This window comes from Aspergillus sclerotioniger (assembly GCF_003184525.1).
Source record: "Aspergillus sclerotioniger CBS 115572 chromosome Unknown BO94scaffold_26, whole genome shotgun sequence".
In the NCBI taxonomy this organism is placed as follows: Eukaryota; Fungi; Ascomycota; class Eurotiomycetes; order Eurotiales; family Aspergillaceae; genus Aspergillus; species Aspergillus sclerotioniger.
In genome coordinates, this window is record NW_020291016.1 from 343,911 (window position 1) to 365,347 (window position 21,437).

Sequence of the window (21,437 nt, forward strand, 5' to 3'; positions counted from 1 at the left end):
GCCTTTTCTGTTATTGTTGTTGTTGGTGTGTGAGTTGTGGGCGAAGGCGTGCTGTGTGAACTGTGAAGGGAGTAGTCTGGGGGTTGGGGATGGGTCGCGTGGGGTCCCGGACGCGGATAATGACGTGCGGCGCATGTTCCTCACCTGCTATCTACACAGTCTGTATAGTACTTTGTAACTAGCACAGTGTACTGAGTCAGCAGCGATCAGGATGAAGATCAATAGAACAATATCATAGTGATGTGGGATCAGCATGGCCACTGATGTAATCCGCACCCCGACAGGACTGGTTGACCAGGCAGGTACTACGCTTGGCGCGATATTAACTTCGCGATCCCCGTCACTGGGGATACATGACGTGTTGGCCACCAGCAGCCAGCCATACTGGCAATACCGCTCTCGGTACGCAGGCCGCTTCCGCACGGCCCGCATGCTTACCACCCAAGGCATGCGCTCAATCTACTCATATCGTGTACTTTATTACTTTCGCTGCGGGTAGTAAACACACCGGGCAGATGGGAGATGTGACCAAAGATCGGCATAAAAGGAAAGAAAAAAAAAAACAGCAGGTACAAGCGGCTCCCGTAAGGACTCATAACAGATCCAGAAACCCGAAGTGCCTCCCGGACAGTAGTATTCAGTGGAAAGCAGAAACAACCAGAAACCCCGAAACGCCAGCCAATGTTAGAAATGGGCAAGATGCAGACTGAAATTGTGTACACAGAGGCAGACAGGAAAGGTGACGAATAAGGCCCCAGGCTAAGTAGGGTGGGTCATGGGCCAGAGTGCCGAGCGTAAAATCTATGAGTAGAGGAAACATGAGAACATGCCAGGGCTAACACATATGTACCAAAGACATGCGGCGCCAACGAGAAGAATCAACAGATACGATACCCACGCAAACCAAGAGACCAGCAGAAAATGGACCATGGCCGGAGCAGATGGACTGGCTAGGGTGGAGTCGGGGTTTGGCGAATTTCCGGCTGATCTGTCCGTGGCTTATCGCGCGTGCGCATGTACATCCCCTCGGATTGGTTGTCCGTGGGGTCTATTGACCGGGGGATCGCTGGTTGAGATAGTTGCTGTTGTTGTTGGGCGACAACTTCCCGAGCATAGAACTCCACAAGCATGGTACCGTATGCTTCTAGCTCTTCAACAGCGATCGACAGTCGAAAGTCATTTAACAGTAGAAATTGAAGTTCAAGGTGGTTGAGTTCAACTAGCGGAAGTCCGCCAACCTATGTTCAGCCTGGTTAGCATTGTATCGAGACAGCGAGCCAGAGCAGTTACCTTTGCATAGCGAGAATTAGTGTAAAAAACGTCCGAGAAGAATTTACTGGCACATGTTACGCCTGCGATAACTAGCCGGTGGATGTTGAAACTATCGACAATGAAAAAGTGCGAGAACTGATCCTCTTCTTCTTGTGGTTGCAGAGAGGGCGATATAGACGACGGGGTGGACGGGTCTTGTGCAGCAATTCCAGCCGAGGATGGAGGGGTTACCATGGGCGACGCTTGTGTCGGATGTGTACTCGACCGCTCCAAAGATGCTGGTCGCGAACCATCCTGCACGTGGTCGCAGCGACGCCGTAATCGGTCAAGCTGGCCCTTATTGACCAGTTCCGTCATACGATCAAAGTATACCAGCAGACTGAGGAAGACCTCGTAAGTGGTAGGACAATACTTATGGATCCTCGTCAAATAGCTGAGGATGCTAATGCTGGGCACGTTCTTGCCATGGAATGCAAGCACACTTGTGGCTTGGGGGCTAAGAGTGGTGCTGCCATCGGGGGGAGGAATATGTCGATGAGCGGACTCGTGATGCAGGTCATTGGTGCTTGTGATTTTCATCAGGAGCCCAGCAACCATCTCGATTATGTCCGTGACCGGCATGGAACTAATCTCGTACTGGCGCTCCTGATTCCACTGTCCCGGTGTCCGATCCCTCTGCGCTAGGAACTCTTCACTAGCAAAGCTTTGGATATGTGACAGATCACGGACCTTGATCCGACTAGGGGAGCTGGCCTCTGAACCGCCGAGCGAACGGAGGGACTGAAAGGTTGGCCTGAGTTGAGGTGAAGCTGGGGATGACTGACTCCCCGTGTGTGGCGCCGAGGTAGGCGCCGCGGCGGTTGCATGGTTGGCGCCACCGGCGTGATGGGATGGATGCGCGGCAGGATGAGAGGCAGAGTCCGGGCGCGATAGATGGTTAGTGGTCGAGGTCATTGAGGCTGATGGAGGGTGAGTATGGGCAGATCCCGGAGTGGCTGAGGAGGCTCGTGTGGAAGGTTGTGAGCTGGGATGGGAGTGAGAGGGCCGGTTGATGTAGGCCGGTACATCATGGGTTGGGTGGGAGGGAAGGCGACCAGAGCCGGCGGCGGAGGTTGACGGCGGGGCTGTGGATGAGGTGGGGGTGCTATTGGAAGAGGCGGACCTAGAGCTGCCCGTCTCCAGGTGTGACGAAGGGTGTTGAGAGGCTGGATGAGACGATGTTCGATAAACAGATTCCGAGGAAGTGATGGCGCCTCCCAACATGGTGTAGGAGGTATCCATACAATCCGACCGCGGATGATTGACGAGGACCGATCCCATATCAGACCGACGGGGTTGGAGAGGGAAGATGCGGGTGAGAGCCTACTAGTAGAGCCGGCGGCCGAAGGGTCAGCGCGATACTTCGCAGGCTAGTTGGAGGCAAAACAGCAAAACAAGGGCAGGAAAGAATTCATTTGCACGGCATGACAGAGGTGGAAAGGGTAGAAGAGGAAGGAAGAGATACAGCCAAGTAACTAACTTCAGTCAATGAATGATTCAAGAGTTGGAAAGTCTGGATCTGGTCTGGCAGATCGCGGCTTGAGGGTCAAAGAGTACTGAGGGGGAGGTGCGCAATCGGAAGAACAGGGCGAAGAGCATGAACCCGACCCAGGCCTGAAGCGGGAAGGGAATCACAAGTGATGAACAGCAATGGGATGGTCCATTGCGAGGAATCAGCGAGGGAGAATCCGGGGAGAAATGGGGAGGAGGGAAAGGAGATAGGCACGGAAATAATCAGGTTATGGAGACTGGGAAGATGGGCCGGAGGATAAGGGGAATTCGAGTGGCGGAGAAGATGGGAGTGAGTGGATTTGGGGGTGAATGGAATGGATGGAATGGATGGATGGATGATGCAGGAAGGGAACAAGACTCTCTCTCTCTCCTCCTCCGGCAAGGTTGGGGTCCACCCCGAACAATCCCTCTCTCTGGCCAGCCCTCTCAACTCTCGGTGTTTCAGCACCCTGCTCTCCCAATTGATGGATCAAAATGATGCCGATAATAGGGGAATATGGTTTTTGAAAAATGGAAGATCCGTCTAGACCTGGATCCCTACATAGTACTTACTCACGACGTGAGACAGAGAAGAATGCGACTGACGATGATATGATACCATAAGATGATCCATCATCTCTCTACCCTGTACGGCGTACCTAGGGTCTCATCCGAGGACCGATCGAACTACGTACTTACAGTCTGCACTCGATGGATCCTTACTGATAGGTACTCGAGGAGGTTCCTTGCAGCGATATCAAGTACGACACTTTACCGACCGCGCCAGATGGGAAACCGTCCGTCATGAGGTCAAGTAACAGCAACAGTGAACACACTTATCTTCCTTATGGGAAGAGGGATAAGGCGAGACCCCGACCATGATACTACCATCTGGAGACGACTCTTCCAGTCCCAAACCAGATGGACACAGCCAGGATCATCCTCCACTTGGGGCGCAATGAACGAATGGCGGCTCCTCGGCCGCGCAGGTGTTCAGTATTGCCGGTTGATTGGTGGCGCCGCCAGATGCCCTCGACGCAATGACAGCCGTCATTGACCCCCGACCATCTTGGTTTCCCCCTGATTAAGCTATCGCCCTTAGACTACTGGGTCAGCAGCGGGAGAGAACTAACTAGTATCTTAGTCTTTAATTACCTGCGATCAGGTCGGGTGGTGCCATGCCCGCGTGGGATACACTGCGTAGATAGTATCTAGCTGGAGATGTCCCGGATTAGTGACCTCGTCTTCCTTCACCTAAACCTGGGCTAATCGAGTATGCATGGTGACGCCTCAACAATCAAAGAGAAACCCGTCAAGTGATACCGCTCGGCCAAGCAAACTATAAGATGAGGAGAAGTGGCTCCTGAACAGCCCTATCAATCGCCCACACTATCACACGCCCCCAATTCCCACCCGGTGAAGATCGTGTCCCCCACCGCCATAGGCACCCATAGGCACCGATCGGTTTCGATAGAGCTACCGATGAGAACGACACATCTACTCGGAGAACCGAAGAATATCAATAGATCAATCAGCAGCTAACAACAATTAAGTCATCGTCCCGTATAGATACATTCGTTAATTGGTAACGCCGGGTCCGGTGTAGCCCGTGTCCGGCAGGTAGAGGTGCCGCTGGGCGCCCTGAGACGTCAGCACCACCAGTCGGATTACACCACCGGAGCTACCATCCCACTTGATTGCTTCTTGCAGCGCTGAGCGAACGAAGTTGATGCCCTCTTCCTCCGTCATGTCCTCCTTCCAGTGTGTGTCGCAGTAGCCATAAATATAGGTCGATCCGGACCCGCCAATCGAGTACGGTTGCTTGTGAAGTGACCCGCCCAAAGGTATCGAGTACACCTGACCTCCGTGCTTCGGGTCGTATCCGGCGATGATGATACCAGCACTGCGATCGATTGGTCAAAGAAAATTACCCAGTTCAGGCCAGGAATGGATGCCTACCTTAGCATATCCTTGTTATCGTAACATAGCTCCTGGAACAATGCTGCGGCAACCTGGGTACTGGGGGCCTCGTTGTTGGTGATTGAGTACATGTTGAGATGGTAGGATACAATATCTGCCACAGCCTGGGTGTCCGCAGCGGACCCTGATCGACAGCACCAGATAGTGTCATGCACCTGCGTCAATTTGTCGGTGACTCGGTTCGCGATGTATGCTCCGGTTGTCGTTCGGCTGTCGGCGCCCAATATAACACCACCCCTGAAGTTGATAGCCATACTGTTCATCGTCAACACACCGCATCAATGGGTTCGAAGCCGACCACAACTCACATCGAAGTTCCTAGGCTGTAGAGGTGAGTTAGCCATCGTTACTGGAGTCTCTTGGAGCAGACGGTGCAAGCACTTACTTCACTTCTCCCTTCTTGAGGTGGTTCATATCGACATGAATACCATCTGCAATAACCCATCAGCTCCTGCCCAGCGCATCAGATTGCAGCACGAGACCACTAACCCTCGCCGAGCATCCCCGTCATTCCGTGGCCGACCATGGTGTCTGAATTAAATTGAGGTAGCCGGTATAGCGTCCCGATAGATAAGCCGCTAATGCCAGAAGCAGCGGAGATGATGGTATGAAAAAGTGGATGGAAAACAACGTGGGTGCGGCGTTACTGGGACGGCTGGAAGAGTGGTTATGAGCTCTGACGGAGCTCAAGGCAGGCGAACGCGTTACGTTGGCAGCTGGAGCTGATTCCGCCGGGCGGTGAGCGGCCGCCACGCTCCTACTGGGCGGATTGTCATCCCCCCGCAAGCCTCCTGAACGACTTCCCCCAGCCATAGAAAGTAGCCCCGATGAAACGAACCGACACATTATCTCCCGCTCCCAGGCTGCAGGGTATCTCGCCGGATCGCGACCCTCGTCACCTGAGATTTTTCATTTCCATACACCTCAGCTGTTGCGTCCCTTAACTCGAGCAATTTCCCCGGCTTCGTCGCAGCGCTCTTATCTTTCAAGCCACCCTACCAGCCAGTCTACTGCCATGTCGGAGTCGCCGCCCCCACCGTCATGGAGCATGGCCAGCATGGCCAACAGTGCAGTCCAGTTCTTGCGATTGCCTGTCCTGGCATCTTCTGGATTAGCGGTTGTTGCCAGCGGTCTTTTGTATTTCAAGCAAAAGTTCGTCTTATTGAAGACCCCGGTCAACAAGATATCTGTGGCGCTTGCCCAGGAGCTAACCCCTTATGCAGTGAGCTCATTTATCCTCGCAATGTCCCCGTGGATGCGCGCACCAATGTTCCCAGACCACAGCAGTTCGGCCTCGCAGACTACGAAGATCTCCAAATCCCCACTCCGGACGGAGAGTCGTTACATGGCCTGTTCATCCGTCCTTCTCGCAAACGCACGGCCCAAGATGTCACCGTGTTAATGTTTCATGGAAATGCCGGCAACATCGGCCACCGGATCCCCATCGCAAAGGTCCTACAAGATATTCTAGGTTGCAATGTGTTGATGCTGGAATACCGTGGTTATGGTCTGTCTACAGGTACACCGGATGAGACGGGCTTGAAAGTCGATGCGCAGACAGGGCTGGATTACATCCGACAACGGGCGGAAACCAAAGACAGCAAGATTGTCGTGTATGGTCAGAGTCTGGGCGGGGCGGTAGCGATCAATCTAGTCGCCAACAACCAAGACAATGGTGCGATCGCAGGTCTTATCTTGGAGAACACATTCTTGAGTATTCGCAAATTGATCCCAAAGTATGCCCCCGATGACGCGATTGTTTACCGTCCAGGCGATACGATCCATGCTCCCTGACTAAGATCATGCTGGACTGACTGCTATAGTGTCTTCCCCCCTGCTCGTTACCTTGCCCGTTTTTGCCACCAGTATTGGACCAGCGAGGACGTTCTGCCTAAGATCACGCAGGTGCCTATACTATTCTTGAGTGGATTGAGAGATGAGCTAGTCCCGTAAGAACCCTTTGAAGAAGTCGTACAAGCTGAGTCTTCGCACATCACTGACACGCAGCTTGTGACCAGTCCATCCAATATGACACAGCTCTTCGCTGTCTGCAACTCCGAACGCAAGATTTGGCGCACGCTTCCTAATGGTGGTCACAATGATAGTGTTGCCGAACCTGGTTATTTCGAACACATCCACTCCTTTGTGATGGAGGAAGTCCTTGCGAAGGGCCAATGAGTCGTCCGCTTTTACGATGGTATTTTCGGCAGTTCTGACAAACTTATCAACCAGGGGCGCAAATCTGTCTTACCATTTGCCGTCTCTTAGGTCGCGTTGATGATACCAATGGTTCCTGGTGCCGTTCCTTGGCAAAAATGTCGACGAATTAATGATTGCCTCTGACTTATTTGCGCGTCTTTCAAGCATCTCGCCCAGCAAAGCCTACTCATGTGCAGTAGTGTTAGAAGCGAGATTCTTCTAATAGCCTTCCTCTACGCGGTGTGTCAAAGTAACCGCAGTTTCATGTCATCTTCTTTTGTTAGTCCCCACATCCTGCTACCAGACCTTTGTCTGTTTGGTCCCTAACTGGGACCTCCTAATTGCGCCCAAAGCATTGATCCCTGTCTGTATCCATATCAATCGTGCTTCGGCCACCACATGCTTGTCTTTATCATCTTGCTATTGCCCCCTCTCCGAAGACTGTTCCATTTTGCGCGATGATATTCGATGCTCTAGGCGTTCCTGATTCTGGCACTATATTCTGCTTCCTGCTCTCCGGGCGGTGTTTGGCTTGACTTTCACTTGGTTGTATTGACTGGATGCGCTTATGCGTTTATGAGTTCAAGATCTATGTGTTGCACCTAGACATAGGAGAATATCTGGCGGTCAATGTCATCCATTTTATTGAGTGATTGTACTCGGGATGTTCTGTAGGTATAGAACGTGCATAATGTGCACTGCTGACTAACCTATCAAGTGGCGCCGGATGTTGCTGCACAAGTGACGGCCCCACGTGGATAATCGCCGAGAACGTCGGCCGCTGGCACTCTTTCAGACCGGCCCATGCCATGCAGAGTTCAATAGTCATCCAACCCGCTCGTTGCTGGCAACCTCCAGCTCCCTAATTCTCTCTTTCCGCAGACTCGCTTCCGTTACTTCAGTGTATCTATTCCATTTGTTTCAGATCCTTTCACCTATTGTTCCTTCTCTCGTTGAAACCGAACACGAATCCCCTAATCCTCGTACCAAGCATACCCTAGACGGGCCACTTGGCGATCAGCCCGCAATTGACGGCATTGATTCGCGATATTTATCCCTGAAACCCACCACTTCGTACCCACCATGGCGAACCGTCAGATCACTCGGCGCATCCTCATCAGCGCCGCCATCTCCATCTTCCTGCTCTTCGTTTTCTTTATCCGACCTGAGGGACCCCCTAGCCCCGCGATCCGTGCTCCCGGTCATCTGGAGAAGTCTGCGCAGGCCGTGGCATCCAAAGATGATCTCACCAAGGGAGAGGTTGTCATGCCCCGACTGGGGAACGCAACCGCAAAGTACGCTAAAGTCTTACTTCCAGTTCATGGACCATACTGACCCTCGGACTCCAATCACAGAGCGGAATTAGGCCGTGCGACGTGGAAGTACTTCCACACGATGCTTGCCCGGTACCCCGAAGACCCGACGGAGGAGCAGCAGGAGACTCTTCGTTCCTTCATCTACCTTTTCGCGCGACTCTACCCTTGGTACCTACTCCTCCGTTGTTTTTCGCTACACCTTTCTGACAGGTCAACTAGTGGAGAGTGCGCTTCTCACTTCCAGGGCCATCTGAAAACATACCCGCCACAGGTTTCGTCACGCAACGCAGCTGCAGGATGGGGCTGCTTTATCCATAACGAGGTCAACACCATGCTTGAAAAGCCTATTTTCGACTGTAACAACATTGGGGACTTCTACGACTGCGGCTGTGCCGAGGATGAAGAGGGCGAAGAGGGCGAAGAGGGCGCAACTTCGAAGGGCAAGGGTCAGGCCATTACTCGGGACGAGGTTGATAGCGATGATGCAATTTCTCCCGTCGAGATATCTAGGGAACCGTTAGTTACACCCTTGCACCACACTACATGAGTGGAGAGGGTACTGATCAGACGATCTAGGACCACGCGGGGTTAAACAGGACCGCCGAGCTTTGGGTTCTCCCATGCACCTGGTGTACATTTCATCCCGCACTTCGCTTATTGACATCACCAGCGCAGGATCGCTGGTGCAATAGGCTGGGATCGGTACATTAGCGTATGCCTAACTACAGTCACACTCCTTCAAGTTCCGCCTACATCATACAGACTTAGTATCCCTCCTGCATGTGAACCTCCCTGATCCTGTAAGACAAGGACATTCCGGAGGGGGGTCTCCTGTTCCGCGCAGAAGTACCACCAGAAGAGTAACATGAAATCTGCAGTTGCACAGATGTAGAAGAAGCTTTCAGGAAGTCCTCAACGGGTTGCGAGCAATGGTGGTCAGGGCGGCCGGTAAGGTTGCGACGGTATGCACTGTCAAGCGCATGACTACGGCGATGCATCTGACTGGCGCGGCTGACCAAGTGTAAAAGTGGCGTGTTGCTGGACATGACAAGGAGAGGCTAATTGCCTCGCGACCGCCACCACAAACCTCTCTGGCTGCAGTCGTGCCCTCTGCGATACAACAATAACCAACAAGAGCCTGGGTGCATCAGCGACAAGGCTGAAGCTCGTCTTCAAATAGATGAAACGTTGACTGCTCTGGATGCTCGAGCCTCGATTTGCGCGCGGCCCGGGCCATCCAAATAGAGCGCCATCTATCAACGGAGCTGGGATGTCAGCCAGGGTGCTTCGCTCTGGAAGTTTAATCCACTGTAGACCGACGATCCCATCCTCACCGACCCTATGGGAGTGGAAGTTAATTGTCCCTAGCTGGCGAAGGCTTCGTATCGGAGCTTCCTTATCATGCGTAGGATCGTATCGCCCTCCTACCCAGATGCTACACTAACCGAACTGTTGAGGGCGGGTGAAGCTTGTTGGTGACTGGCTGAAGCTCCGTTCTTGCTGCACAGCATCGGGTCTCCTGATGAGCCCGTGCTGAGCTTCGGATGCGCAAGCGCTACACTCTTGGCCTCGCTGATTCACGGGTCATCGCACCAGCTATGCCATGGGGATCCTGGGCGTGGTTGAGCGCAAGGTCCGCCTCAGTCCGAGTAGTCAGGCCAATGTCATCATATGGAAGGCGTAATGGATGATGAATCAGGGTTCAGAAAGCACGCTGGATGCAATTTTTTATGCAACCAATTCCCGGCAGAAATAGATCAGACACTCTGCAGAGTGCAGTTGGCTTGAGGGTTGAAGGGAGATTCGCGATTGCGGGGTGGATAGGTGCATGCCTGATTCCTGAGGTATGAATTCCTTCTGGACCCAAGGTTTAGGTTAGTCTTGGAAGGGATAAGCGCCATCCAGACTTGACCGTCTGGACTTTTTTTTTTTTTTTTTTTTTATCATTATTATTTTTTGGGGTTTTGGGAAACAACCGGAAAGGAAACGAAGAAACCCAAGAGGCAAAGTAGGGGGAATTATTTTTCTGTTGGTGCCGAGTGCCTGGGATCTGGGGCCGATTTATTTATTTGGCCTGGTTGCTTATTCTGCTTGAGTTGTCCGACTATCGCTCGTATTTGTTTACCATCACCACCGCTTCCATCTTCTGGATTGGATTGGACTTGGTCGACGCGCAGGGATCCATTCGTCCCAGAAACCCCATCGCTTGGTCGGATTATTCCCCGACAGGTTCACTGCGGGTCCAGACAAATTAGTGCCGTTCTCCTTCGCCTTCTTTTCTTCTTTTTCTGGATTTTCTACTTTAAGTTCGCATTATATTACTGGGGCAGTCCCAAGTCGCGCAACCACTCCAACCGATACGCGGACTAGGTCGCGGGGTCAATCATCATGGTTTCCTTCTCCTGCGAGGTGAGTTGTTCCTATCCTCACTTGTCACGAGTTGCTCCCAGCGCAGCCTTCTGGTCGACGGTGAATGCTAACTCGCTGCCTTGGGATCTCTAGGCTTGCGGTGATGTCCTCACCAAGAAGAAGCTCGACCCGCATCGCAACCAGTGCCGCGGCGCCTCCTACACCTGCATCGATTGTATGGTGCACTTCTACGGAACGGAATACCGCTCGCATACGGTACGAACTCCTCCACCGGATGATGGTTCCCCACGGACGGAGCCCTCTTCGCTGTTGCTGCTTGTCTGATTGGCGACGATAAGAGCTTCATCTGTTGTTGTCGGAATAGCGGAGGCTGTACTGCCGGGTTATTCCCTATTGGGCTTGACTGACTTGCTCTTCCTTAGTCGTGCATGTCCGAGGCGCAAAAGTACCAGGGTGCGCTTTACCGAGAGAAGCCTGCGAAGAACCAACGCAAGCAACAGAACAATGGCAGACAGAACCAGAACCAGAACCAGCACCAGCACCAGAAGCAAAACGGTCATGGCCACCGTGCACCCTACGTCGAAGATGCGAATGATACCGATAACCCGCCGGCTGCTCCTACTCCCCCGGTCGCGGGCGCCGACAAGACCCCCGCTCAAAAGGGCGACAAGCAAGTCAACGTCTTCGATTACCTGGTCGCGGAGAATACCCCCAATGCATCCAAGGTCTCTCTTGGCGGGTCCAAAGAGCAGATGAAGATGGTCGACAATGCCCCGTCCGTCTTCGAGACCAGCAAGTCTTTGACTCGCACTGAAACTGATGCCGAGGAAGATAATAAGACTTACGATGTAGCGTACGAGGAAAACGGCTTCTCATACGGTGCCGGCCCCATTAACAAGTCCGTGTATGAGGGCAAGGCGCCTAATGCCTCGGAGGAGTTCATGACCCCTGCGCCGAAGAAGAAGAAGGACCGCTCGGCTAAGGCTGGCGCCACCACCAGTGAGAAGAAGCGGAAGCGCCGTACCGAGGATCACGACATGGAGGGCGCCGACACTCCGATGATGGATGCGCCGTCCAGTGTTGTGAACAACCCGGGCACCCCCATGCTCCATTCTGGCCTGACAGGAGGATTGGACCGGATGCTCCGCTCGCCGTCTCTGGATGGCGAAGGGCGCGAGGATCACCCACGTCGGCGCTACCAGGACCCGTCATCGCCTATCAAACGTACCCGTCGCGACGCCAAGGACAGCAACGGCGATGCTGGCCTCGGTATTTCGATGAAGAACCGTGCCGAACGTCTTGTCTCGTCCATGTTTGGCGGTTCTTCTGTCTCTGGAAGCAGTGTGAACAGCCGCGAGCCCTCAGCCAAGGCTGCTCGAACCAGTCGGCGTGGATCCGACGACGGTGAGACGGAGGCTCGTCACTCGAAGAAGTTGGCCAAGGTCCGGAACGTTTCGAACGGGCAGGCCGGATCTGATGCTAGCAAGAGTAAGCGTAAGAGCAGCGCTCAAACCGATGGAGATCGGCCATCCCGCCGCGTCAAGCAGATCGAGTACTCCGAGTCTCGCCAAGGCAATGACGGCGGGGAAGTGGTTGTTTACCAGCAAAGCACCGTCCCTGATGGCTTGCAGCGACAGATGGCCACTCACTTTCTGTCGCTGGTGAGCAAGGGTCCGGAGAGCACGCGAGGATTCTCGGTGAACAAGGTGCTGAAGCGCTTCCACCGTGACTTCACTGACGAGTTTGATGATGATCGTGGTCGGGATCAAGGTCGTGGCCGGGCGGATCGGGAGCGGCGCATGGATGATGAGAAGGAACTGTGGCGAACATTGCGGGTGAAGCAGAATGAACGGGGAGAGGTGGTGCTTTTCTTTTGATCGTGATGAAACATGCTCGGTTTTCAGTTTTCCTAGTGCATAGCGATAGTGGTGGATGGTCCTCTGAAGATTCACTCAGACATGTATATTGGCTGTTACACTTGATTCCAGACTATTTCTCTTGATAATTATTGGTTGTTCACCCCTGCCTTCATTTTCCCCAGACTATCTATGCGGTCCCACTATGAGTAATAACTGGTGATTGAAAATAATGACTCGACGATGCCAGACTAGACAGCCACAATCCACCATGAGTCATAATGATGGGTGCATGTCACCAGTCACAATGCATTGTCGGCTTATTCACGGCCACAATGTCGGAGGCGAGACCGCCGCCACCCGACCCAAGCATTGAGCTTCAGGAACAAACCAATCCACCCCTCAACGGTCCCCTTCCTTCCATCGCTTTCTCCCGACGGTACTTATTGTCTTGTCGCCTCAGACTGCAGGCTCTTGCCTACCCTCTTTTTCTTTGTCTACGGTTGGGTTTTGTGCTTTTTGTTGAGTGGGAGTGATTTGTTAGCCTTTACGCTCATTCTTTTTCACTTTTCTCCATCGGCTAGTCCATCGCCTTCTGCTAGTGGATGAGCGCCCTTCCACTTCCGCAACTTTCTAACCCACTCTCAAGGACCCTGGAGACGATGTCCGCTTCTTCAGCCCCTGCACCTGCGCCCGTGGCTGACGGGAATACCCCGCGCCCGAGATCCTCGAGACGCGGAGGCAGAGGCCGTGGTGCTCGCGGTTCGAATCGACAGACTACCCAGGCCCAGGCTCAGACACAGGCACAGACACCGACACCTACGGAGGCACAACCACAAGCTCCAACCCAGCCCCCTACGGACCCCGCGACATCACAGACACCCGGAAACGCACCACGTCCTCCGCGAGGACCGAGAGGAGGCAAGAGAGGAGGAAGAGGGGCAGGCGCACAATCGAGCGGCAGTCGACGGCAGGGCCGAGCACGCGGTGGCGACCAGGCCACACTTCCCGCTGGACGGAAATTCGGAGGTCGGTTAACGAGACCCGAGCAGTCTTCGCAGGAGGAACAGACGATACCGGATGGTGCAGATGGGGATGAGGCAGGGTTACGGGCGGATGCCCCAGTGTTCGTGCCTGGCGGGCCAGCGCAGCAGCCCGGGGAAGAAGTTCCCAAGGGCGCGTCTGGTGCTGGCTCTGGGAAAGGGAAATCGAAGGCGAAGAATCCTCAACCTCGACCCCCGCCGCAGCCGAAAGTGACGACGAAATCGACAGCACCTGATATTGCCACCCGGATTCACGAAGATATTGCGCATAACCTTTACGAGTGTCCGATTTGCACGAGCGAGCTTCGGAAGAGATCGCGTGTGTGGTCTTGTGGACTTTGTTGGACGGTCTTCCATCTGAGCTGTGTTAAGAAGTGGTCGAGGAATGAGGGGGCGGCGGCTCAGGATGCTGCGCGTCGACAGGAGGAGGGCGAGAGCAGTGCGCCTCGCGCCTGGCGCTGTCCGGGTTGCAATCTGCCTCAGGAAGTGTTTCCGTCGTCTTATACTTGCTGGTGTGAGAAGGAGGTGGATCCGAGGTCGTTCCCTGGTCTTCCGCCTCATTCTTGTGGACAGACTTGCTCGCGGACGCGCAAAGGGTGTCCACACCCGTGTGATGCCACTTGTCATGCCGGGCCTTGTGCGCCCTGTACGGCTATGGGTCCGACGCAGGATTGCTTCTGTGGCCAGAATTCGTCGACCAAGCGCTGTCAGGACACGGATTACGACAATGGGTGGAGCTGTGGGGAGATCTGCGGTGACCTCTTGCCTTGCGGAGAGCATACTTGTCCCCGGCCATGCCATGAAGGTCTCTGCGGATCGTGCGAGGTCAGGATTGATGCGCGTTGCTACTGTGGAAAGGTGGAGTCGGAGATGTTGTGTAGCTCAAAGGACGAAGAGTTGGATAGCGAGATGGCGCATGACGGCGAGGAGGGTGAAGTCGAGGAGTGGATTGGGTGCTTCAGCTGTGGAGATCAGTGCAATCGCCCGTTCGACTGTGGAGTTCACTCCTGCCAAAAGGGCTGTCATCCCCAAGATGCATATCCTGCCCATTGCCCGCGATCTCCAGATGTGGTGCTTGATTGCCCCTGCGGAAAGACGCCGTTGGTCAAGATTCCTGGATATTCGGCTCGGACTTCTTGCGAGGACCCAATCCCGAATTGTTCCAAACCCTGTGGAAAGTCGCTGAAGTGCGGACATCCGTGCCAAAAGATCTGCCATACTGGACCCTGCGGTCCTTGTTTGCAAAACGTTCCCATTGAATGCCGCTGCGGACGCAATACGTTCATGACAATTTGCCCCCAGGGGGATATGGAGCCGCCCCAGTGTTTCCGCATCTGCAAAGCCGGCCTACACTGTGGTCGTCATGCATGCACTGAGCGATGCTGCCCCGGCGAACAAAAGGCAGTTGAGCGTCAAGCTATACGCCGAAAGCTCAAATCTCATCTTCGCCCCAGCGATGAAGACTTTGAGGCCGAACATATCTGTACCCGGATCTGTGGTCGTATGCTGAAATGCGGACGGCACACATGCCCGGAGATTTGTCACAAAGGGCCCTGCAACACCTGCAGAGAGGCTATCTTCGAGGAGATCCCGTGTAACTGCGGTCGATCTATCTTGCATCCGCCTCTGCCCTGCGGCACTCAACCCCCGGCATGCTCGTTTCCATGCGAGCGCCCCAAGCCATGCGGCCATCCTCAAACGCCCCATAATTGCCATACAGACGACGAAAACTGCCCCAAGTGCCCGTACCTCACGGAGAAGACGTGCCAGTGTGGCAAGCGGGTTTTGAAGAACCAGCCCTGCTGGCTAGTAGATGCTCGATGTGGCCAGGTGTGCGGCCAGCTACTCAAATGTGGCTCCCACACCTGCCAGAAGGACTGCCATCGCCCCGGCGATTGCGAGGATGCCTCGAAGCCCTGTCAGCAGGCCTGTGGAAAGACCAAGACTATTTGCGGTCACCCATGCACCGATCCATGCCATGCGCCGTATCCATGCCCTGAGAAGACGCCCTGCACCTCCATGATTACAGTAACATGTGGCTGTGGACGGCTCCGCCAGGAGCGCCGCTGCAACGCAGCCAAGGCGGTTGTCTCCAAGGGCCAACTGCAGCAGGCGCAGCGTGGTCCAGCCGCCACGCCGCTGACCTGCAATGACGAGTGCGCCCGTCTCGAACGGAACCGTTCGCTGGCGTCGGCCCTAGGCGTCGACATTAACCCGTCGACGACCGTCTCGCAGACCCTCACCTCTACGAATCTCCCATACTCGGCCGAAACTCTTGATATTTACATTCAACTCTCCTCCTCTTTCCCATTGTCGACTCTTCAGACTTACGAATCCACCTTGCACTCTCTCGCCGCCAGCGCAACCGAGCGCTCCACGCGCTTCCAGCCGGCCAAGTCCTCCCTTCGTGCCTTTGCCCACAGCCTCGCTGCAGACTGGGGCTTTTCTACTGAGAGCTTCGATCCTGAACCTCACCGCCACGTCTTCGTTCTGAAGCCCACTCTTTGGACGCCGCCCCTATTCGGTATGGGCAATGGCACGGCCATTGGCATCGGTGGCATGAGCGTCGGCGACTGCGTCAAGCTTCGTGATCGCCAGCGCAATAAAGAACAAGAAGCTCAACGGCTAGCGGCCGCGGAAGCCAAAGCCCAACGTGAGGCCGCGCGCGCGAACAACAACGGCTCTGGCGATGGCGGCTGGGCTCAGGTCGCCGCGTCGAAGCGGAGTAACCCTTCCTTGAGTGCCACGAGAAATAGCACACCATCCATTACCCGGTCTAATACCCCTGCTACAACACCATGGTCATCATCCATGTACGCTGCCCTCGCTAACGACGACGGCAACGCGTCTGTATCTGCTTCGCAGCCGAAGAAGGAGAAACTTGTCCTCCGGTCGGGCGTGAAGCAGCTGCGTAGTCAGGGGTCTTCTTCATCTTCTCCTGCAGTGGAGGGTGAGGGTGGTTCTGTAGATGCGGGGGATGTTTAATTTGCGGAATTGGAGTCGATGATATATGATTTGCAGCATGCATGTCCCTTTTGACCTATCTATGCTTCCTCACACTGCTGATTTTATTCTTCCTGGTCTTACTACACTTATTTCTACCCCTACCACCGTTCCCATTGCTGCTTAAGTTAGCGTGCATCCCTGGCTGGCTGGCTTTCTGTATTGGGCCCTGTGTTTATAGAGAAAAAGTTAATGGTGTAATTGATTGACGAATATGATTGATGAGTGCAGTCAAGAATTTTTTAACATCTTGCAAAAATCGCGATCTATGGAACAACATCCCACAGCAGATATTATAGCCTTCACCCTCCCAGCCCCACCCCAGGAAGACGAGCCTCGGAGTCCCCGATAAATATCGGGTATCGGCCTTCCCGAGACCATCTTGCTGCAACCACCTGATCACTTTAGACTTACTCTCCCGTGTTCGGAAACAACAGATCATTACCAGACAGCTATGGTAAAGCAGTCGATCATATCAGATAAGATTAGATCTACATATCAAGGGAAAGGGGAAAGGGGACTGAAAGGGCCTGTGTTGGTGGACCAATCAACTCAATCAAGTAACGAACTGCGAGACCTTCGTGTCAGTGTCAGTGTCAGAATCTAACCTCAGCTCCATGGTATGTTTTTGCCTCTCAGTAACAGTGGCATGATTCGGATTAGGAGAATTGCCAATCTCAATGCTTCCAGTCTACGGAGATTAGCGCCCCGAGAAACTTTTTGTTATATTATCGCGTAGTAATGGGGCCCCACGCGCACTCTCCCGCGCGTCCGCGACCCTTGGACCCTGCGGAGCTCAGGGTTTACCGATAACTACCTACGGAGTACGGTGGATGTAGTATGGCTGCTAGTGGAGTGAAAAACAGGTAACCACATTTCCCCTGCAGCAAGCATCCGATGAGGCTTCTACCGGCGTCTCCGATGTCTTGTCTCGTTCAACCCGATTCCACCAGCTGATAGTCATCTTGGCATCGCGTGGGAGGATCAGAACTTCCCTAAGATGGTTAGAATTAGGTAGATGCACTTCTCGTTGGGGTCCCTACCCACCCAGAATTCTCGTATGATGAAGATCAACTCAGTCACGCTAATCATCGAACTTTTACTTCTTTCCGTTCACTGTCCAGTTAGTTACGTACACTGAAAATACAAAGAAGAGAATATTCTCACACCACGGAACTAATCACCATATACTTCATGACCCATGAATTGCAATCAACCCATCACGGTGAGACACCATGGAGATACAGCCGTAAGCAAACAGCAAACAGCTCCCGAGCTGAAATGTCCCCACTAACAGGGATTCAACCCCGATCGCCTAGCGAATGAGAAACGTGCAATCCTGCACATAAACTTTGCCAACCAAGTCACGGACCACGATGATTGGTGCCGATGGAGAAGTTATCTGATCCGTTGGTGATTATCAGATCCGGCCAGTGAGAAGGGAGTCCCTCGGCATTCCCCCACTCACTTACTCACTCACTCACTCTCACCCACCACTGCAAGGGTCGGTCTGACCCCCCATGATCCATCCCTAGGCTTAGTCCCTGCACCGCGTCTTGTGCGGAACCCGAAAATTACCGGTTGTACACACCTTTCTGCTATTGGTTAAATATCTACGGGCTGCGCCGGTCTCTTCCTGGGCTGATGTCGCTTTTCTTTTTCCTTTTTCTTAGTAGTCCTCACCTCGGCATTCCCTGACTCCTTTTCTTCATCCCTTCTTGTCAGAGGCTGAGACCTACTCTTGGCCTGTTAGAGGTGTTGCGTTCGTCCACTGGGTGTCCGTCATTTTATAGAACACCGAAAGTGAGAAAACAAGCTGTTTTAAGGTGATATCTCTTCTCCATCATGCGCTTCTTCGAGAAGAAGTCTTCTGCAGAGGTCACTCCGGAGGTTCGTGCTGCAGAATCGCATACGACCAAGGAAGTTGCGGTGGAATCCGGCGATGGCAACGGCATTTTTTCTGGGTCCGATCAGTCACGATTGAGCTTGGAAGCTCAAAACGAAAAGGAAGTGGAAGCTCATCCGGATGAGGTGACCAAGGATGCCCAGCTGGGTGTCCAGAAAGTTGAAGCCGCGGCCCTGGTGTGGAGCAAGCAAGCTGTCTATGCGACCTATGCCTGGTGGGTATCCCTTTTCGATGCGTGCTCAACAACGTGTCTAACTGTAGCGTCCACATAGGATCTGGGTTTGTTTCTTCCTGTTGGCCCTCAACTCGTCCATCAGTGGGACGGTGATTAACAAGGCCTACGCCGACTTCGTTGCTGCTCCGCAGGTCAGCACCGCCAGCATTCTCTACAGCATCATCGGAGGAGTGCTCAAGTTACCCATTGCGAAAACGCTCAACATCTGGGGCCGTGCGGAGGGGCTTGTCGTCTGGGTTGTTGTTTATACCATTGGATTGATCATCCTGGCTGCTTGCGATGGACCAAATTCCTATGCGGCGGGCTATGTGCTCTTCTATGTGGGATATTCAGGGATCTATCTCGTGCTGGATGTTTATATCGCCGATACGTCGGGTCTGCAGAACCGGGCATTCACTTTCGCCTTTGCGAATACACCTTTCATCTGCACTGCCTTTACGGGTCCGCTGGCGGGACAGTCTTTCCTGAAGGTTGCCACTTGGCGATGGGCCTATGGGGTGTTTGCTATCGTCATGCCCGTTGTCTTTGCTCCTCTGGTGATCGTTCTGAAGTACTACCAGAGAAAGGCCGAAAAGGTGGGACTGTACAAGCGGGAGCCCAGCGGTCGCACCACGATGCAGTCCATCATCCACTATATTCATGAGTTCGACCGTACGTTGTCCCGATCTCTATCTCCCCCATTCCACTCTCTCCCATACTAACATCATCACCAGTCATCGGTGCCTGCCTCTTAATGGCTGCCTGGGTCCTACTGCTCCTCCCCTTCAGTCTACAACAATACGGCCGAGCCGAGTACAAGAGCGCCAAGTTTATCGCCATGATCGTCATCGGATTCTGTCTTCTCTTCGTCTTCGCAGCGTGGGAGAAATGGCTCACTCGCAAACACTTTGTCCGCTACGAGCTCCTCCGCCAACGCACCGTCCTGGGAGCCTGCATCATGTCCGCCGTGTCCTACTTCAGCTTCTACTGCTGGGACCTGTACTACTACGACTTCTGCACCGTCGTCTTCAACCTCAGTGTCTCCATGACCGGCTACATGACCCAAATTTACAACGTAGGCTCCTGTTTCTGGGGCGTCATCTTCGGCCTCTGGATCCGTTACACGAAACACTTCAAATACACCTGCTTATTTTTCGGTCTTCCCCTACTCATCCTGGGCGCAGGCCTAATGGTCCACTTCCGCGGCGAAGCCTCCGGCGACATCAACTACGTGATCATGTCTCAGATCTTCATCGCCTTCGGAGGCGGCACTATCGTCATCGGCGACGATATGGCCGTCATGGCTGCCGCAGACCGCGAGGGTGTCCCCATGATGCTCTCGCTCCTCGGCCTGTTCTCCAGCCTGGGCGGTGCCATCGGCTACGCCGTCGCCGCAGCAGTCTACAGCAATATCTTCCCCCAGGCCCTAAAGAACCACCTCCCCACAGACCTCAAGTCCAACGCCACGGCAATCTATCTGGGCGGATATACCGCGCAGAAAGATTACCCGGTGGGATCACCCACCCGGGATGCAATCAACTATGCTTGGGGCCGAAGTCAGATGTATGGGTCTATTGTCGGTACGGCGATCCTGGTGCTGGGATTCCCGGCCATTGCGGTGTGGAAGAATTACCGCGTGGATAGGAAGCAGAATAAGGGTACCATGATCTGATCTGGATTCTTTACAGAGGTATATGTGTGTTGGATATGTGATGGAAGGCATATGAAGGACGAGGGATTATTATCGTAATGTTTGGTTTTGAATAAGTTTAATATCCTGTATTATTTACCTGGTTTAGTTCTCTCCCTTCCCCTGGATATAGTAATGCCTAGGTGGCGGTGCAAGTGAGTGTGACTCACTACTACTACCTAATCCCTGTGAGACCTGCATCCCTGGTATTCGTCCGATGTTATGCATGTACCCCCCTTTTGAGAGACCTTTCAGGGAATATTTTGTGGACGGATGGAGGGAAGCCTGTGTGAGTGTGAGTGTTACTCTGCAGCTACTGCAGGGTTTTCCTGTTTATCCGGGAATTTTTCTCTCCACTCGGATGATCAAGTTACAGGGTTGGTAACACGGTACTTTGTCACGTTCATACCAGTACGCCAAAACGACATACCGCTGACCATCTGGAGAACAGACAGAACAAAGACTGTGTCCCAACATACTTTGAATATATCCGAGACTTTGCGTTGCTCTTACTGGCGGGGTTGTCAGTGCTGTGGGAGCACAGTATTATCGGTCTATGGAGTAGACTGTCAGAAGGAAATATTAGTGTGCCGCCAGTGGATTCGGTTAATTATAGTATTCAGACCTTCTGCGCTTCTCATTGACATCCGATGACACCGGAAGTTAATTAAGAATCAATTCAAGCATTGGGGAAAGAGGGCCAAGGATTGTGAACTAGAATCGCGGTGCCTGACTAGCCTGAGGACTCCACCCTCCGGCAGAATGGCCCCAACCAGAAGCGGTTGAACTAGCGCGAATAATGTTTTGTTGATCCTCGAAATCGAAGCAATCCAACAACTCGCCCTCTCTCTCTCTCTCTCCCGTGGCTGAGCAGATGAAAACCTGATCTCTATACCCCGTACAATGCCCCCATGTCCCTCCCTTCCTCTTGTCATGTGCCAACTGCTGAAAGCGAAGCCATCTCAGGCAGCCACGATGGCTAAATCAACGACTCGACCCACACCTCCAGCGACACCCACCCCAGCCACGACCGTATCCAAAGTATCCATCCAGTTGGC

General features: G+C 53.6%; 7 protein-coding genes across 7 annotated transcripts; 5 read left to right on the plus strand and 2 right to left on the minus strand.

The window, feature by feature from the left end:
* Nucleotides 1-830: 830 nt before the first annotated feature.
* Nucleotides 831-2,891, minus strand: BO94DRAFT_194930 (putative cyclin-dependent protein kinase complex component). The gene is made up of 3 exons (XM_025606059.1): nt 2,777-2,891; nt 1,291-2,637; nt 831-1,238 (listed from the first exon to the last, which is right to left on the minus strand). The coding sequence occupies exons 2-3, from the start codon at nt 2,590-2,592 to the stop codon at nt 951-953; spliced, it is 1,590 nt and encodes a 529-aa protein (XP_025464434.1). The 5' UTR covers nt 2,593-2,637; nt 2,777-2,891; the 3' UTR covers nt 831-950.
* Nucleotides 2,892-3,955: 1,064 nt separating this feature from the next.
* Nucleotides 3,956-5,459, minus strand: pre3 (proteasome core particle subunit beta 1). The gene is made up of 5 exons (XM_025612422.1): nt 5,272-5,459; nt 5,168-5,213; nt 5,091-5,105; nt 4,762-5,037; nt 3,956-4,705 (listed from the first exon to the last, which is right to left on the minus strand). The coding sequence occupies exons 1-5, from the start codon at nt 5,306-5,308 to the stop codon at nt 4,381-4,383; spliced, it is 699 nt and encodes a 232-aa protein (XP_025464435.1). The 5' UTR covers nt 5,309-5,459; the 3' UTR covers nt 3,956-4,380.
* A 338-nt stretch (nt 5,460-5,797) lies between these two features.
* On the plus strand, nt 5,798-6,960 carry BO94DRAFT_473218 (alpha/beta hydrolase; the record flags this gene model as incomplete). The annotated part of the gene is made up of 4 exons (XM_025608467.1): nt 5,798-5,934; nt 6,006-6,518; nt 6,606-6,731; nt 6,801-6,960. The coding sequence occupies 4 exons, from the start codon at nt 5,798-5,800 to the stop codon at nt 6,958-6,960; spliced, it is 936 nt and encodes a 311-aa protein (XP_025464436.1).
* A 1,104-nt stretch (nt 6,961-8,064) lies between these two features.
* On the plus strand, nt 8,065-8,889 carry BO94DRAFT_588584 (flavin-linked sulfhydryl oxidase ERV2; the record flags this gene model as incomplete). Its single annotated transcript, XM_025615891.1, has 4 exons — nt 8,065-8,276; nt 8,337-8,465; nt 8,517-8,813; nt 8,874-8,889. 4 exons carry the CDS (start codon nt 8,065-8,067, stop codon nt 8,887-8,889), a joined length of 654 nt encoding a protein of 217 aa, XP_025464437.1.
* Nucleotides 8,890-10,218: 1,329 nt separating this feature from the next.
* Nucleotides 10,219-12,694, plus strand: BO94DRAFT_538113 (uncharacterized protein). The gene is made up of 3 exons (XM_025612423.1): nt 10,219-10,706; nt 10,800-10,922; nt 11,090-12,694. Exons 1-3 carry the CDS (start codon nt 10,686-10,688, stop codon nt 12,542-12,544), a joined length of 1,599 nt encoding a protein of 532 aa, XP_025464438.1. The 5' UTR covers nt 10,219-10,685; the 3' UTR covers nt 12,545-12,694.
* A 232-nt stretch (nt 12,695-12,926) lies between these two features.
* On the plus strand, nt 12,927-16,800 carry BO94DRAFT_538115 (putative NF-X1 finger transcription factor). Its single transcript, XM_025612424.1, has one exon. The coding sequence runs from the start codon at nt 13,186-13,188 to the stop codon at nt 16,549-16,551; it is 3,366 nt and encodes a 1,121-aa protein (XP_025464439.1). The 5' UTR covers nt 12,927-13,185; the 3' UTR covers nt 16,552-16,800.
* Nucleotides 16,801-18,111: 1,311 nt separating this feature from the next.
* sit2 (putative siderochrome-iron transporter) lies at nt 18,112-20,361 on the plus strand (the record flags this gene model as incomplete). Its single annotated transcript, XM_025614666.1, has 3 exons — nt 18,112-18,689; nt 18,748-19,361; nt 19,424-20,361. Exons 1-3 carry the CDS (start codon nt 18,415-18,417, stop codon nt 20,359-20,361), a joined length of 1,827 nt encoding a protein of 608 aa, XP_025464440.1. The 5' UTR covers nt 18,112-18,414.
* Nucleotides 20,362-21,437: the final 1,076 nt, after the last annotated feature.